At 41.0% G+C, this 16,930-nt stretch overlaps 1 protein-coding gene across 2 annotated transcripts; it reads left to right on the plus strand.

The window, feature by feature from the left end:
* The first annotated feature begins 3,461 nt into the window (after positions 1-3,461).
* Positions 3,462-9,311, plus strand: LOC144466541 (uncharacterized). 2 transcript variants are annotated; one of them, XM_078173972.1, is made up of 7 exons: positions 3,462-3,581; positions 3,725-4,036; positions 4,179-4,454; positions 4,809-4,898; positions 4,993-5,021; positions 7,918-7,986; positions 8,346-9,311. In XM_078173972.1, the coding sequence occupies exons 1-7, from the start codon at positions 3,518-3,520 to the stop codon at positions 8,490-8,492; spliced, it is 987 nt and encodes a 328-aa protein (XP_078030098.1). In that variant the 5' UTR covers positions 3,462-3,517; the 3' UTR covers positions 8,493-9,311. The 2 variants fall into 2 exon arrangements, with proteins under 2 accessions (XP_078030098.1, XP_078030099.1); XM_078173973.1 differs by having other exon boundaries at positions 4,179-4,442.
* The last annotated feature ends 7,619 nt before the right edge of the window (positions 9,312-16,930 follow it).

Below are 16,930 nucleotides of genomic sequence, written 5' to 3' on the forward strand. Positions count from 1 at the left end.
AGAGTACATCTGCACAAAAATACATCTGCATATACTGTATAAGTATGTTTAAAGCTCAAATAATGTGATTAATGCCACTTATGTTTTAAACTGCACATTAATTTAACAATCTAAACCTGCAGTCTTTTAATACACAAATTGCATTATACAACAACTGAATCTAAATGATAAATAAAATAAAATACAGCATTCCTCAAACGTAATTCACATTTTCCCTATTAGTTCATTCTCCTCAGTAAATCTGATGAAAAGTAGCTTAGTGAACTCACACCCTTTTCTTATACAAAAGTTGCTAATTAAACAAATAAACTTGAACAAATCAAGTAACTACATAAACAGGATATAAACTGTGCAAAATACATTCACTTTTGTGCATTTACACACGTAAACAATGAAGACACTTGGTGTATTTATACAAGATGGCGGCAGTCTCGCTCGCTGGTACTTACTTTTAAATACCCAGTAAACAGTTTTAACTTACTCAAGCATCATATAAATGTTCTCCTCACAGTCAAAACGTCTTATAAATTTATCAGAAACAGTTTCACAGTTCACAATATCGACCACATACCTGGAAAACAGGGATAAATAATCACATAAGTGATGCGGTGTTTCCTCAACCAGAGCTTTAGTGAAGTGAGGCAAACATTGCGCGCGATATCCCTTGTATGAGGGCGCAGACAAAAATAGTCGATCCCCGATTCTGACAGATCTAGACCTCCTTAGTGGAAGACAGAGATTATTATAGCTTAGTTTTTAACTGTAACAAATAAAACAAACAATGAAATGAATAAGAGATTATGTAATATTTTAACCCCTTCTTAAACATCTGATGAGTTTACAGTTTTTAAACCATTTTTTAACTCTTCACATTTACTGTTTTTTAACTCATATTTATAGTGACTTTATGGGTTTTTTTAATCACATCTCAGCCCTTTTTTATGAATTGTTTCTTTTACCTATATGAGCTTTTTAACTTCAACAGGATTTAAACTTATTGCAGATTAATATATTACCTTTATTTAAACTATTACATTAACAGGGGTATTCAGCAAGGTTGTGTAATGTCTGGCATGCTTTACTCCTTAGCCATAGAACCAATGTTATGTCAGATCAGGAAAGAGTTAAGAGGGATAAAAATTAGAGACAACTTTTCACCTTTTCGCCTCTCTACATATGCAGATGACATTATGGTGTCTGTAACAGATGATAGTGATAGTGATGTCCAAAAATGAATACACATCACAGATTATCAAAAGTAAACTGGAATAAGTGTTCTGCTTTGTTAGCAGGTAAATGGTGAGGAAATGAGCCTCGGCTACTTGATGGTCTTAAGTGGGGGAAAAATGAGATCAAATATTTAGGTGTTCACTTAAGTGACCATTTAGAGGTTTACAAAAACTGGGAGGGTCTTGTAGAAAGGATGGAAGGAGGGCTTAAGAAATGGCATTGGCTTGTACCCCAGATGTCCTACAGAGGGCGTACCCTTATCATTAAAAATCTGGTGGCCTCCACTTTGTGTCACCACCTGGCTGTGGTCGAACCCCCAGCAAATCTGTTGATGAAATTACAGAGCATTATTGTAGACTTCTCTTTTCTTTTTACTATGAGAAAAAAAGGAGAAAAAGGGTCACCTACTGAACTCTCTTTTGGGTCAAGCAAAGTTGGCAATTTGTTTAAGTAGGAAAGACAAAATGGAAAGAGGGCAGAGGTGTGATTCTTTACTAGCTTTCAAGAGTCTGGTTAGAGCACGAGTACCATTAGAATATAAATATTATGTCAAAATGAAGGATTGGGTTGCTTTTGGAGATGTATGGGATTACGAAGGCTTTTCTCTTAAACTGCTCTGTGTGGACATATGGAGTGTGTAGACACACAGTGAAGTGGCTGTATGTGGGTAAAGACAGAGACATGAAGACATCAGCCCCTGACTGCTGGGGTCACTGTGGCTTCTTGAGACTTTTCTTTTTGATTCAAAGTATAATGAGATGAAAATATAAACTGAAGTGAAGTGACGTGTGAAATGAAAAATGTCTATGAATGATCAGGGACTGTCAGTCAGTGTAAATGATGTTAAGATGCTGGTGGAGACTGTTCATGTTACTGTGATGCAGGACTGTGAATGTCTCACTGTTTTAAACTCAGTAAGAAGCCAAACAGTGAAGCGTTCAGGTCCAGCATCCATCCATTCACCCATTTTCGTAACCACTTATCCCCTTTAGGGTCACGGAGGGGCTGGAGCCTTTCCCAGCTGACATTGGGTGAGAGGCAGGGTACACCCCGCTAACACACAGAGACAGACAACCATTCACACTTACAGTCACCCATTAACCTATCCCCAACCTATCCTTTGGACTGTGGGAGGAAGCTGGAGTACCTGGAGAAGATGAGAACATACAAACTCTGCACAGAGGAGAGAGCCCTCTTGCCAGGCTCCCTCCATGGATCGAACCAGCAACTCTTGCTGGTTCGATCTCTTACCACTACACTACTATGCCACCCATGTAGCAGCCAGTCAGGTTAAAAACACTGACAGCCTTCTCTTTATTTATTCTCTATTTTTATATAACAATATAACCTGCACACAAATGCTCACCACTTAATTCTACACTTTGTTTAGTGATTCTTTCATATACTAACACAGACATGTGTCTAAATACAGATAAAAGTGAACCCAAAGTGACCTGAGAATGCTACTTTCAGACATTTTGGATGCACCAGACCACCTACTGTGACTTGACCAACTGTGAATATGAATGCAAATACATTTCAAATATCTTAAATGTTCAACTAGTCGTCTGCATCATGTTTCTCTGTCCCTGCAGCCACATTAACCCTTTCTGCAATGCCCTTATAGAGACACAGTGAGCATATGAAAAACCTCCAGACCACAGGTACACTTCTTCAACGTCCAACAACGTCTCTGCAGTGTCACATTCGGCCTCTCTGTCCCTGCAGCCACATTTATACTTCCTCAAACCTGTTCACAGTGACACAGTGAGCATGTAGCATTAAAAACCTGCAAACCACAGGTGAAGTATTGATGTCCAACACCTTCAGCCACCTCTGTCTACACTATAGTTCAACAGTGGAGCACAAAATGTGTATTCTTGAAGTTGAGTTAGTGACGTGTAGTGGAGCCGAGTTAGCGAGATGCAGTAACAGGACATGAATGTTAGCAAAGGAGAGAGAGAGAGAGAAGGGGCTCGGTGCTTGGTCTGATCTATTGCTGATCAAGACCTTATCTACTGTTGCCATCACTGTGAATCAGTGTAGATTAGAAAGTTGGCAAAATGTATCAAAATTAAAAGATTTTCACTCTGTGTTCACAAGAAATTCAGATAGTATACAAGTTAATATCACACATGAATTCAACAGCAAACAGAGGAGAGAAGACACAGACTGAAGGCAGTATGAGGAAGTTAATCATCACAGGAAGTAGATGCTGTGTGTTCATTTTTAAGAAGCAGCAGGTTAGAGACTTTGACAGTTGAGAGCGTGAGACCAAGAGAGAAACATGATGGCTGAATTCAGATGGATTATAATGTCTTTATTTCTGATGCTGCTGTTTAAGTTTACAGGTAAGGATATAACACACATTAACTGAAGAGACATTACAAAACTGTATTGATATTATTAATAGTACTTTATTAAGTATTCTTCCAAGTTTTGTTTGTAACGTGGTGAGTTTAGTGAACTCTTTCTTCATTTCTCTCTTTTTCAGCAGCAGCAACTGAGAAATATTCCTTAGTTGGAGATGAAGTCACTTTGTCTTGTGAAAATGTGACACATGATCAGGATAACTGTGACAGTGCTACATGGTTATTTAGTGCTCAAAGAAACACAGTGACGCTGTTTGAACATGGGAAGATTGACAGAGAATCTGAAGCTAAATCAGACAGACTGAGTGTTACAGCAAAATGTTCTCTGGTTATAAAGAAGGTCACACGTGAGGATGTTGGACGTTACACCTGCAGACAGTTCAGATCAGGACGACAAGTTTCAGACTCTGATGTTCATCTGTCTGTTGTTGACAGTGAGTATTTCCGTCATAATGTTTTCAGCTCAAACTGTCTTGTTAGAACAAGATACTGAAACATTATAATAATTATGATTACAGTGATGAAGTTAATTTTACTCTTGTTGTCTTTCTCTCACAATATCTCCATCTTCACCAGTGACTGAACATAACGACACTGATCGGGTCATCTTGGACTGCTCTGTGTGGACATATGAACAGTGTCCACACACAGTGAAGTGGCTGTATGAGAGTAATCAGAATGACTTGGAGACATCACAGAGTACATGTTCAGCCTCTGTGACATTTACAACATCTGACTATAATCAGAAGTTGAAGTATTCTGAGTTATTGAAATGTGAAGTGACAGATGGTTACACTAAAGAAGTTCATCAGTTCACCTTCAGCCCTCCTCAGTCCTCAGGTGAGAAACCAGGTGAGAACATGATGAGCTGTTTAAAATCATTTCAAACTGATGTGAATAATCACACAAAATGTTTCAATCTGAGGTTTTAATATTTCATCATTCTCTGTCATTTGTTTTATGCAGAAGTTTTTGATAAAGTGTACAGTTCTTGCATTTTGTTATTGTATTCATTAAGGTCATGATGCAACAATTGACAGTTAGAATAGACATGCAGTCAAAATACACTTTGTTCATTCAGATCTAAGAGATACTAACACACACACACAGGCACAAGAACACACTAACAAATAGCTCATCATCATCATCATCAAAAAAAAAAAAAAAACGCAGAGTACACTGAAGACTTCTCACCTCTATTTCCAGGTCAGTGGGTGTTCATCGTTGCGGCTGTGGGTTTAGCAGCACTTATAATAATCACTGTGGCTGTCATCAGAAAACTAAAGAAAACTAAAGGTGAGAACATTCACAGAAGAAATATTAATATACAATACTGAACTCTGAATTTTCACTGTGAAAGTTGAAGTTGACCTTTTTTTTGTCTTTTCAGGGAACAAAACACAGATGGATGAAAACATGGTGAGTTTTAAAAGTGAATAATTAAACTTCCTATACAACTGTTAATAAATCTAAGCAGGGTTTGTGGTTTGTGGCTATTCACTATTAACTGTGTAGTTCTCGACTAAGTCTTACATTGGCAGTATTTGTTGTGGGACTGTTGTATTGGATTACATTGCACAGATGTTGCAGATGTTTGGCCATTCATGAAACCTACACAGATACAATGCACACGTTGATGAAGATGACTTGTTGGTGAAGAGTGTCAGTCATCCAGGTCATGGTAATCATAAGTGCTATATCATAGGCAACTGGACTTGCTCGCACTTCTTGAAGATGTTTCGCCTTTCATCAAAGAAGCTTCTTCAGTTCAAAATGACTGGTGGGTGCAGAGTTGCAGGCTTTAAACTCTGTGTGGGTGGGAACACTTGCAGAGTTGTTGGGGCCACATGTGAGCTCCTACAGTAGTTTCAAAGTTGTTAAGGTCACAATGTGAGTCGTTGACCCACCTGGCCATCATGTGTATTGTTAGGGTCAGGTGGGACCAGATGTTAATGGGTGTGAAGTCGTCTAGGGAGGGATCCCAAGACTGTATTGTAGGTGGGTGATATGTGGTAACGGAGGCCACCTCCTCTGTTTAACAATGGTCATTCCGGTTTGACGTAGATGACTTCTTTTATGCCTCTTTCAAACCATCTGCCTTCCCTGGCCAAGATGTGCACATTGCTGTCCTCAAAAGAGTGTCTATTCTCCTTTAGATGTAAATGGACAGCTGAGTCTTGACCCGTGGAGCTGGCTCTGCTGTGCTGTGCCATGCGCTTGTGGAGTGGTTGTTTTGTTTCCCCAATGTACAAATCTGTGCATTCCTGGCTGCACTACATTGCTCTGCTTATGTCTGGGTGCTTTGTCCTTGGGGTGGACAAGTTCCTGTCTAAGAGTGTTACTGGGTTTAAAGTGCACAGGGATGTGGTGTTTGTTGAAAATCCTCCTGAGTTTCTCAGATACTCCTGTGACATAAGGAATGACAACGTTGTTTCATTCTTGTGTCTCTTCCTCTCTGTCTGCTCTGGGTCTTTTAGAGGTTTTGGCAAAGGCCCAGTTGGGTAGCCACAGGTTTTAAGTGCTTCCCCAATGTGTTTCTGTTCCTTGACCTTCCCCTCTGTCCTGGTGGGCATGTTTTCAGCCCCATGACTCAGTGTCCTCACGACTCCCAACTTGTGCTCCAGTGGGTGGTGAGAGTCGAACAGCAGGTTGGTCCATGTGAGTAGGTTTTCAGTACACCTCAATATTTAGGTTCATGTCCTCCTCATTGTGTACTGCACAGTCTAAGAATGGTAGACTGTCTCCTCTGACATCCTCCCATGTGAGACTGATGTTGGGGTCGAATGTATTAATGTGTTTCATGAAGGTTTCCACTTCCTTGGTTTTGATTTTGACCCAGGTGTCATCCACATATCTGAACCGGAGGCTAGAAGCTGCTCCTGTAAAGATGGTCAGAGCTCTCTTCTCCAAATCTTCCATGTAAAGATTGGCCACGATAGGGGACACCAGTGAGCCCATAGCACAGCCGTGCTTTGTAGCCGACGTTTCCTCACTATCTCAATTGCTTCTTTGGTGGGAATGCAAGTAAAAAGTGAAGTGACGTCGTATGATACCATAGTTTCGTCAGAGTCCAGTGTTATCTCTCTGGTCTTGTTGGTAAAATCCTGAGAGTTATTTACATGTTGTGGAGTGTTACCATCAGGATCATAGCTAGGTGTTTGGAGATGTTGTACATGACTGAGTTGATGATGCTGATGATGGAACTAAGAGCTTAGTGGTGCTCCTTCCTTGTGTATCTTGGGAAGTCCATAGATGCATGGGATGGCCTCACTGGGGAACAGTCGATAATACAGCGGTCTGTCAATGACTTTGTCCTTTTCCAGTTTTTGTAGATAATCTATGACCTTCTTTTTGAAGCTACTGGTAGAATCACGTTTCAGTGTTTCGTATGTCTCTGTGTCGCTGAGCAGAGTAGTGATTTTGGAATCATAGTCCACTGTCCTCAGCACCACTGTGCATCTCCCTTTGTCTGCAGGCAAGATGGTGATTTTCCAGTCTTTCCTCAGTGATGCCAGGGCCTTCCTTTCTTCAATGGTTAGGTTGGAAGGTGGTGCTTTTACTCTAGCAAGAGTGACTGATACCTTTAATATCAGATGTCTGCCTCTGTGTCTGCCAGCGTGTTGTTTCTGATGGCTGACTCTGTTGCTGTGATAATCTCTACCACCGGTATCAGTTCTGGTGTTACGGCAAAGTTCAGTCCCTTGGCCATGGTTTGAAAAAGGCGTAAAAGAAGCCATCTACATCGATCTGGAACGTCAATCGTTAAACAGAGGAGGTGGCCTCTTATCACACCACTTATCACCCACCTACAATGCAGTCTTGGGATACCTCCCTAGACGACTTCACACCCATTCACATCTGGTCCCAACTGATCCTAACGATACACATGATGGCCAGGTTGGTCAGTGACTCAAATTGTAACCTTAATGACTCACATGTGGCCCCAACGACTTTGCAAGGGTTCCCACCCACACAGAGTTTAAAGCCTGCATCTCCCCGCCGGTCATTTAGAACTGAAGAAGCTTCTGGATGAGAGGTGAAACATTTTCAAGAAATGCAAGTCCAGCTACCTACAATACAGCACTGATGACTGAGGTTAAACATGTGGTCTATAAACCAGTCAGGACACAGTGAGATCACACACTACACCCAGTACAAAGCTACACTCATATACAGGTTATGTTTGTATGTTTCTTCTCTGAAGAAGAAGAAGGAACTGTGATGCAACTAGAATTGAATTAAATTAATTAAGTGTAAGAGTGAGTCAGTATGTTACATGTTACTGAACAGTCATTATGTTGTCTCCTCTGTGCAGGCTGATCCTGAAGCTGATGTTTCCTACACCTCCATCAGCTACACCAAGAACACAGGCCATAAAGCCAAGGTCAGCTGTATGACTGCTTATACTGGTGATGTTACTGATTTTAACATTAAAGTCCATATAGATTTATGATGAATTATTCTGATGTCAGTCCAAAACTAAAGGCCAGGATGACATGACATTTGCTGTGAGTGTTCATGGTCACCAGATGATAAATGCTGGTGTTTGTTGGAGACTCTGTTACCTTTCCTGTGCAGTAGCGCCACCATCAGACCAACATGTCAACTTCACACACAAGATATTTCATCATCTAATCAGCAGATAAAAGCTGCTGCAACTACAGTTGTTTGATGGCAGCAACATCAGGAAGTTGTGTTAAGTTTATGTGTGAGTCATTTATGAGTTGTTCTTTTTCCCTCCAGGTCCGTGTTGATGATGATGATGATGATGATGATGATGAAGGTGATGCAGTGACCTTCAGCACTGTGAAAGCTCCTTCTTCTTCCTCTGCTGGAGCCTCTGCTGATCCCAGAAACCTCTACGCTACCATCAACAAACCAACCAAATAAGATGTTACTTATTAAATGCAACATGTTTTTATAACAACTGCAGGATTGTTTGGATCATAGATTCAGAATTTTAAGTGAGCAGAATTATAATAAGCATGATCTCAGTTGGTCATGTCATGCATTTGCTTGGTTTAACTGTAGCAAAGTGAGAACACAGCAGCAGCAGCAGCAGCAGCTCTATGACACATTGAGGGAGTTGAGGCTCCCTCTAGAGGTGGAGAGTGTATAAAAAGGAAGCAGACATATTGGATATATATACTGTATTCTTAGTGCTGTGTCCCTGCATGGGCACAATGCAGGTTTTGTAACATTGAATCTTGTTTGTTTTGTTATACCATTTCATTGAATATTGCTTTTTGCTGAGTGAATTTGATTAGCCATGTTATGCTTTAATGAATAAATGATTAGTGTATGGTTATCACCTTGTGAGTGGGATGGGTCTTTATGTATTTGGTGTTTTTAGTCTTTATCAGTCTACAGGCAGAAAAACTGTTTGGCCAAATTAAATACTGCAGGAAATTCTCTTCCTCAGCTTTTTTAGATTTCAAACACAACACTTTTTCCATTTCTCACCACAGACTGGTGCCAAAGATCCTTCACAGCATGTGGAGCTCTCTGCTGTCCACTCACACTGTACTGCATAGCCAAGACTATGTAAACACCCAAACATACACACATATGTGACTGTTGACCATCTTACTCCAAAACCATGAATAACATACTGTATGCTGCTGAAACTGCCCCAGCAGACTGAACTCATGTGCTGCATGTTTGATTTAAAACAAAGCATGCTCAGTTGTTCCTTTGTGTGTTGAGAACATTCTCCTGCCTCTTAAGCTAAATAAACTCTTTAAAACCCTCTTGGATCAGCTGTACAATGCATCGTCCCAAAGCTGAAAACAGGGCTGTTTTTCTGACACCATGAAAAGTTGACTTTTTAAAGAAACATGGTTCTCACAGGACAACCAGGCTACAAACATATGATGATCTTACAGAATATGATGCTGTAGATTAAATTACCTAACAGTACATAAAGGAGTTAAAATTAGCACAACCTTAACATCTGCAGCAGTGATATTAATCCAAAATATCAGATATAACAGTAAAACAGTGACAACACGTGATATGTAGCTGTCCAGGAAAAGCTCACAAGTCGGAGGCTGGGTTTTCCTCAGGGTGCAGAGGGTTTGGGTAAGAGGCTGGGTCTGCTCAGGGTGCAGAGGGTGCAGAGGATGGGAGTCAGAGGCTAGGTCTGCTCAGGGGGCAGAGGATGGGGGTCAGGGACAAAGTGAAGGGGGGCAAAAGGGTGCAACAGCCCAGGAGCCTGGCACACATGTGCAGCAGGACAGGGAGTGTGCCAGTACCTCTGCAGCAGTGTTTGCTGAGCCGAGTCAGACCAGTGTGGAAGGAGAGCACGATGAAATGAATGTTAATGAGTTAATAACTAATGTTTTAGTGGTAAAAACAGATTTAAATAGGCAAATATTTCCATGATACCTTGTTGAACATTGTTTCAATGTGTTTCTATTTCTGAACACTTGTCTGTGTGATTCAAGTCGTGTTAATGTTACCTGCTGTATCACCAACAGCTGCATGAAGAAAAGCTACAAGAAAGTCAAAAAGAAAAAGCGTTAACATGCATGTGTTTCAATTATCTAAAAGCTTGTTAGAGCATATACAACTTGTGTATGTGTGCTCTCTCTCACCATTTCAAAAAGCTTTCTCATCAGGATCCTTTTGCATATTCAAGGAGACTGTCGGAAGTTGAGTTGGGGCAAAGACAAAGTAGGACATATCTAAAGACAAACACAGAAATAAAATGTTAATTTATAATTATTGATCATTGTAGTGTTTCATTTAAAAGCTGTGTATGTCCATGCAGACATCATAGTTACCTCTGTGGGTGAAGTTGCCTGGGTAGGAGACATGGCTATAAACTGCTGATCCATTGGACTGTGCCGCAGACCAACCTGAAAGATACAAAGTCACAAGCTCATTTCAAAAACTACCATACCCCTATTTTTCTACAACAACCCACCAAATCACATTGTAAGTACAACAGACGATTAGCATGTTGGATTTCAAGGATTTCTGTGTGTGTTGTCGGTTTATCCCAGCTCCTACAGCAAAGATATAAAGCCATCAAGTTGCACTGAGGATTAAAAGAGCTATAAAACACACAACTTTGACCTCTGTCTGTGTGGATAACAGTGTTTTATTGCCAAAAGTTGCAGTTTGTCCTGTGACCACTAGACAGAAGCAGCAGCACAGTACTAAAAAATAACACTCCTGATAGTATGCTCTGGTATTTGTGTGTGTGAGGATCAGTTTTTAAAGGTCCCATGACATGAAAATTTCACTTTATGAGGGTTTTTTTTTTAACATTAATATGAGGTCCTTTCTCAGACAAGTTAGGCTTACTGTTGGTCTGATCTGCCAGCAGCAACTCTGGGGTTATGTGCCCCTGAAGATCATCAATTATGTTTTGGAAATGGTACCCTAGCAATCAAAGAAAGGAAAACAGAAGAGTCTCGTCACTGTAAAACACAACTGTGTATAGTACAAGTCAAAATGTCACATGAATTCTCGTAGCACAGACCTGGCCTGAATACTGGTGAATCAGTTCATCTTCACTTCATATGAAACTAATAAAAGATTTTAAATTTATGTTGCGTTACAGGTGATGTCATTTCGCAAAGGTCCTGGCTAATGTTTGATTGAATGTTTCTTGACATTTTAGTGTGATTTAGAGGGTGAAAGGATTTTTAAATTTGAGGGGCACTCCAACAATTTCACATCTATAGGTCAGTTAAGTAATGCACAGCAAATGTCTTCTGAGGGTCTGAAGAAGCTTTATAAAGTTTGAGAAAATTAATTAAAGGTCCAGTGTGTAGGATTTAGGGGATGGCGGAATTGGAATATGATATAGTAAATGTGTAACCTGGAAATCCAGATGCCCCGCCCCTAGCAAATTCGAATTTGCTCTGCACGAAGATCCCCAACGAGCAGAGCCAGCTGAATCGCCATCGGACCAATCAGATCAGTCTATCTGACAGAGGCGGACTCTGGGCGGGCGTAACATGATGAGGACAGCACTGCGCCATACGAGTCAAAAAGTAAACAGCCAAGATGGTAGCTGCCGAAGGACCGCGTCCATTCAATTTAGCTTTGGAAGAAACGCTAAGCTAACTACACTTATTTTTTTCCTTGAGAGAGGAACAGAAGACTGCCCTAGAAGCCTTTGCTTTCAGGAAGGACGTTTTTGCTAGTTTGCCGACGGGATACGGCAAAAGCATAACGTATCAGTTAGCCCCACTGGTCGACAAACAAATGGGGCTTAGTGCAATGAATACATCACCTTGTTTTTCTGCTCCGATTGGCTATCGTGCTATCCAATTGTGTGCAGCGGCATTTAATATGCTTCAGTTAGTGCTGCCCTTTGGGTAGGAAGGGTGTATCGGTGAGGGCCAGACTCAAAATCTTTCTAGATTTGAGTCTGGATTTCCAGGCTAGTAAATATGTATAATCATGTTACACCACCATGATTCTACAGATTAGTAGCCCAGAATGGACAAACCACACAGTGACTCTAGATAGGGCCATTTGTGTTTTCGCATTGGCCAACGTAGTTAGCATCCCCTCCGCGACGAGCAGTGACTGAAAAACACTGATTTCTTTTAACACAAAACTGCTTTATTCAGCGTTTTTACTGGTTTAAATTACCCGATCCATTTGTGTTGAAAAGGAGGAGACTGCTACGACTAATTTGGCTCCTAATAAAAACCTGAAAGTCTTCATCTTGTGTTACCAGAGAAAAAGGTGAGCACACAATAGCCCGTCTCTGATGAGCCAAATAGCATCACAGAAACATTGATCTTTCTTAAATGTGAAACTGCTTTATTCAGTTCAGTTTTGATTCATCGATCAATTATTGTCTCAGTAAACATTTGTGATTTGTAATAGAGCAGTCCTCTGTGGTTATTTGTGCATTGTATATTGTACTAACAGCTGGTTGAGACAGTGAGTGCTGTTGTTCACGTCTTCTAACCTGCGTGATTGTTAATATTTTACACATATTAACAAACTTAGATGATTATTCCCCTTTTAGACTGAATACAAGTTGGCCATTGATCCCTAATCTAATCAAGCATTTCAATGTTCAGAGCATTTTCACAGCTGGTTAATAAAAGCTTTACAGTGCACAGTAGTCTTAGAGCCTTTTTGTGATTTCAGGAGAAAAACATTAGTATTTCCAGCATTGAAAGGGGTTCCTGTAGAACAAGATGACCAGCCATCTTTGCGTGATTGACTGGACGTAGGAAGGGCAGACTCAGGTTGCTTAGAGCAGTGTGCATTGATTTAATTGGCAGAAGACAGACAAAATGACAAAAAAAATATTGTCAAACAAAACTACAGACTACAGTCCTGATGTAGCAGCTCTGTAATTTTTAAACTGCTGGTGACGTAAAAAGAAAAATAAAGTGCTCACAAAGATCAGGAGAATTCGTCCTCTGGGGACAATAAATGTCTGTACATAATGTCATGCCATCTATCCAACAGTTGTTGAGCTCGCTCTACGGTTGGCAGTCTCAGTTAGTCAGTCCACCGCTTCAGTCCTGACCAAAACATCTTAACAACTAAAGGAACAACTGTTTTCAGCTCTCCCTGAGGATAAATCCTACTTTGTCAACTAATCCCGTCGACTTTACGTTTCCTTCAGAACACATTTGCTGCAGCAAATTAGTTGTTTGTGATTATTACTAAGAGACAGGGTTGACGAACCACACCTTAAAATCTCACCTTAAAGACAAACTACAGTGTGTGTGTCTGTGATAATGAAGGAATATGTCACCCAGTGCAGTGTGGTTCACTGATGTGGTTTTAATAGTGTTTGGACAGCACTGAAACTTCAGGCACAGAGGAATAAGAGCAGGCTTTGGATACATTCACAAATGTATTGTTGTTGTATACATGCATGTGATTTGTCGATACTAGACAGAATGTTCCCATCTTTTGAGGAAAGAGAGGAACGCACTGTTAAACACAAAATTCTGACAAGACAGATAAATGTGAAGGCGGAAAAATCTCTGAGGCAGATATGAGACAGAAGCAGTTTGGGAGCAGACCCCTCTACAGCCCAATACATCCAGTCACAGCTGACGTCTGTGCCAAAATTACATAGAGACACAATCTGGATGTGTTTATTTTAAGATTACTGCATTCCCAGGCCCTTGATGGCTCAAGACCAAGTGCACTAACTGTGGAAAAAGAATTGCCACTGTTTCCATCTTTGCTCAATCTGTTTATGTGTGTTTATCTCATATAAAAATACAGCATGCACTTGTTGGCCTAGGAGACTTAATAGAAAAGAAAGTCTGGCACAAAGCCACTGCCCAATGTCTCCTTATATCCACCTCAGGGTCCTGTTCATGAATTTCTCTGGTAACCAGTACAGCAACTAACCTGGGGTCCAGGACCAAAGACAACCAGTTGGTTGTTTGATCCAACCAGTGGCAATTAGTATGTGATCATGTAATTAACTGCTAATTATTTTTTAAGTATTTATATTGTAGGTGACCCTAAAGCACATTTCAAACTGAAATTTTAGGGGCCTTAAGAAACCACACATTTGTTGAGTATCACATGAAAGTAGTATGTATCTTCTCAGACGCACTAGGCTGTTATTACTGCCACTTCCTGAGAGCCTCCCTACCAGTTGTAGACGTGTAACTATGGTAACCCATGCCAACCTCAGCTCTACTGGTAATTTAAAAAATATTTTAAACATAAATTACGCCCAGCCAAATGGAAACTCTGTTGTGAACGTTGTCATCTACCGTGTTGCACTGTGGGATATGTATGCCACTGTCGAGTGCCGTATTTACATACTGTAATAATTCACTGGAAAAAGTATGCCATTCATGTACTAGTCGTTTCATACTACGGTTTTGGACATACAAAAAGTGTAGCATACTGTTTTAGCGCACTAAAGAGCATGTTAAAATATTAAACACAGCCATTTACGCAACTCTTAAGTCCGTAGGCTAAGTATGAAGCTACAGCCAGCGATGGATGGATTGCCGAAGGAGCTTACTGGGGCCAAAGGCCCAATATGTTAGCCCTGAACCTGCTAAATGTGACTCAAATTAATACGTAGCAACCAGGAAGAGGATCAAAATGACAGGGACACAAAAAACACAATGTTCAGGAACTGCAAACAGACACTAAAACCTACTTTAAGGTGCAAAACAACTACAAAGAGACACAAAATGACTAGAAAGAGACATTAAAACAATAATAAAGAGACACAAAGTGACTACAGACACAAAACAGTAATGAAGAGACACAAAATGATTACAAAGAGACACAAAACCACAACAGAAATACACAAATCACATACAAAGAGACACAAAACCACAACAAAAAGACACAAATCGACTGCAAAGAGAAACAAAGAGACACAAAATGACCACACACAAAATCCATGTGTCTCGCTCCTGTATAAGGAAAGCCAGTGGAGCCTTTGGCATATCTGGCCCACTGTCTAATACTGCAATCCACCTATGCAGCTAGCAGCCGGTTAGCTTAGCACAAAGACTGAACACAAAGGGAAACAGTAAACCCATCAGTACCTAAATCAGCATCTAGCATTCATTAATTAAATGGTATCTGGTGTGTTTAATTTGTTCAAAAACCAAGAAGGGGGTTATGTGTAACTGGTATTTCCTAAAATAGTTACACCATTTCTTTAAGGGTTAGTTATAGTATGTTTGGGCAGTAATGTAGCAGTGTGGCTGTGGGTTTGGGAGATCCACTGTTTGAATTCTTCATCTGTTTCATGTTTTGCATTGAATCTGTTTTGTCTCATTGCAGCATTTGGGGATCTTTCACTGGTTAAATCAAATATTTAGAAAAGGGAGAGGAAAAATGATCATATGCATCTTCACACACAGGCGAACATCTTAAGCCACCAATTTATGGTCTTAAAAAAAATCTATGTTTACATTTTAAATGTATATTTTACTCTAAATTCCACAAAAAAAGGCCACCTTATGTCAGCTTGTCTTTTAGGTCTGTGCCAAGAACATACAGAGCAGGTCTCCTGGGAGCTGCAGACCTTCACTTAACATTCCCTGTGAAGAGCTGTGCTGTCCGGCAGTGTAACCTAACAACCACACACAGGACACAAACAGAGCTGACGGGTGACACTGATGAATGCAGGGGAGTCAGCATTGCTAGGATTTACTATTATTCACATTTCCAAAATAGAGGCACTTGTAACGACCCATGTCTGCAGAGGATAATACATTTAAATATAGGTCACAAATGAGACATCTTCACTGATGTGGGACCTCTGTGCTCCAGGAAGTCCATTTGAGGACATCAGGAGGTCCCTTCTTAACTAACAAAAATATGTTGTTGTTTTTTTGTGTTATAGAGTTTACTCCAATCTGGCTGCCAGATTTAGATTTTTTATTTTACATTTTGGGAACACCAGTTAGTGAAACTGAAAGTCAGAGTGGCACTAAGACCATTAGCAATTCTTCTTTTGGGACAATAGGTGTCCATAATAAGACAGCGCAACATGACATTCTGCCATCAACAGGACAACATAATTCTGAGTTAAAGTGGCTATAATCAATATTTTTATAATAAACACTGATCAAATGACAATGTAGGAAAGTTTGTTCCATTCGTCGCGATGACCCACAAACTGTATATAGAGATGAATTATGCGTCTCCACTTCCTCCCACTGCACAACAATGAAGCCAAAATATCCCAGATACATCCGCTGCCATCTTGCACTGGTGACATCATTAAGAGCCAGACTCCTTGCAGTAGTGATCTCCGCCATGTTGAGTTCCTGCCCAAACACCTGCCACACCGCGAGGACCACCATTGATCACAAGCACACCGACTGGCCACAGAGCCAGTCTGCGATGCCAGGGATCGATACGCTCAGGGCCCTGCCCGTTCCTGCTGCCAAGCACACAATGCACCCAACCCACAGGGTGGTGGCTCCATGTGACTTACTTGAGCTGAGCCCAACTGGGCCCCATGCCCCAATGCCCGGCCACCAGAAGCTCAACTGCAAGCTAGCCCCCAGGTCTGGCTCTGGGGGGGCCCTGGTGTCCCCATACTGTGCGAGGTTCTCAATGTCCAAATTTTGCCGAATCATCAAGGTCTTGTTTGCTCTTAGTCTGGTCCCTCCCCTGGGACCACTTTGCCTTGGGAGACCAGGGGCTATTAGCCCCGGACAACACAGGATCACGGGGAAACACAAGTCCCTCCACCATGTAAAGGTGGTGACTCTCTGAGGAATTTCAAGCAAGGGAGTTAAGTATCTCGGCGTCTTGTTCACGAGCGAGGGTAGAATGGAGCATGGGATAGATTGGTGAATTGGTGCTGTGTCTGCAGTGATGCACCACCATGGACT

This window comes from Epinephelus lanceolatus, chromosome 13, assembly GCF_041903045.1.
Source record: "Epinephelus lanceolatus isolate andai-2023 chromosome 13, ASM4190304v1, whole genome shotgun sequence".
Classification (NCBI taxonomy): Eukaryota; Metazoa; Chordata; class Actinopteri; order Perciformes; family Serranidae; genus Epinephelus; species Epinephelus lanceolatus.

Coding starts and splice junctions, on each gene's coding strand:
- LOC144466541 (XM_078173972.1), top strand. CDS start 3,518: ATGATGGCTGAATTCAGATGGATTATAATGTCTTTATTTCTGATGCTG. Junction 3,582..3,724: donor GCTGCTGTTTAAGTTTACAG/GTAAGGATATAA, acceptor TCTCTTTTTCAG/CAGCAGCAACTGAGAAATAT. Junction 5,022..7,917: donor CACAGATGGATGAAAACATG/GTGAGTTTTAAA, acceptor TCCTCTGTGCAG/GCTGATCCTGAAGCTGATGT.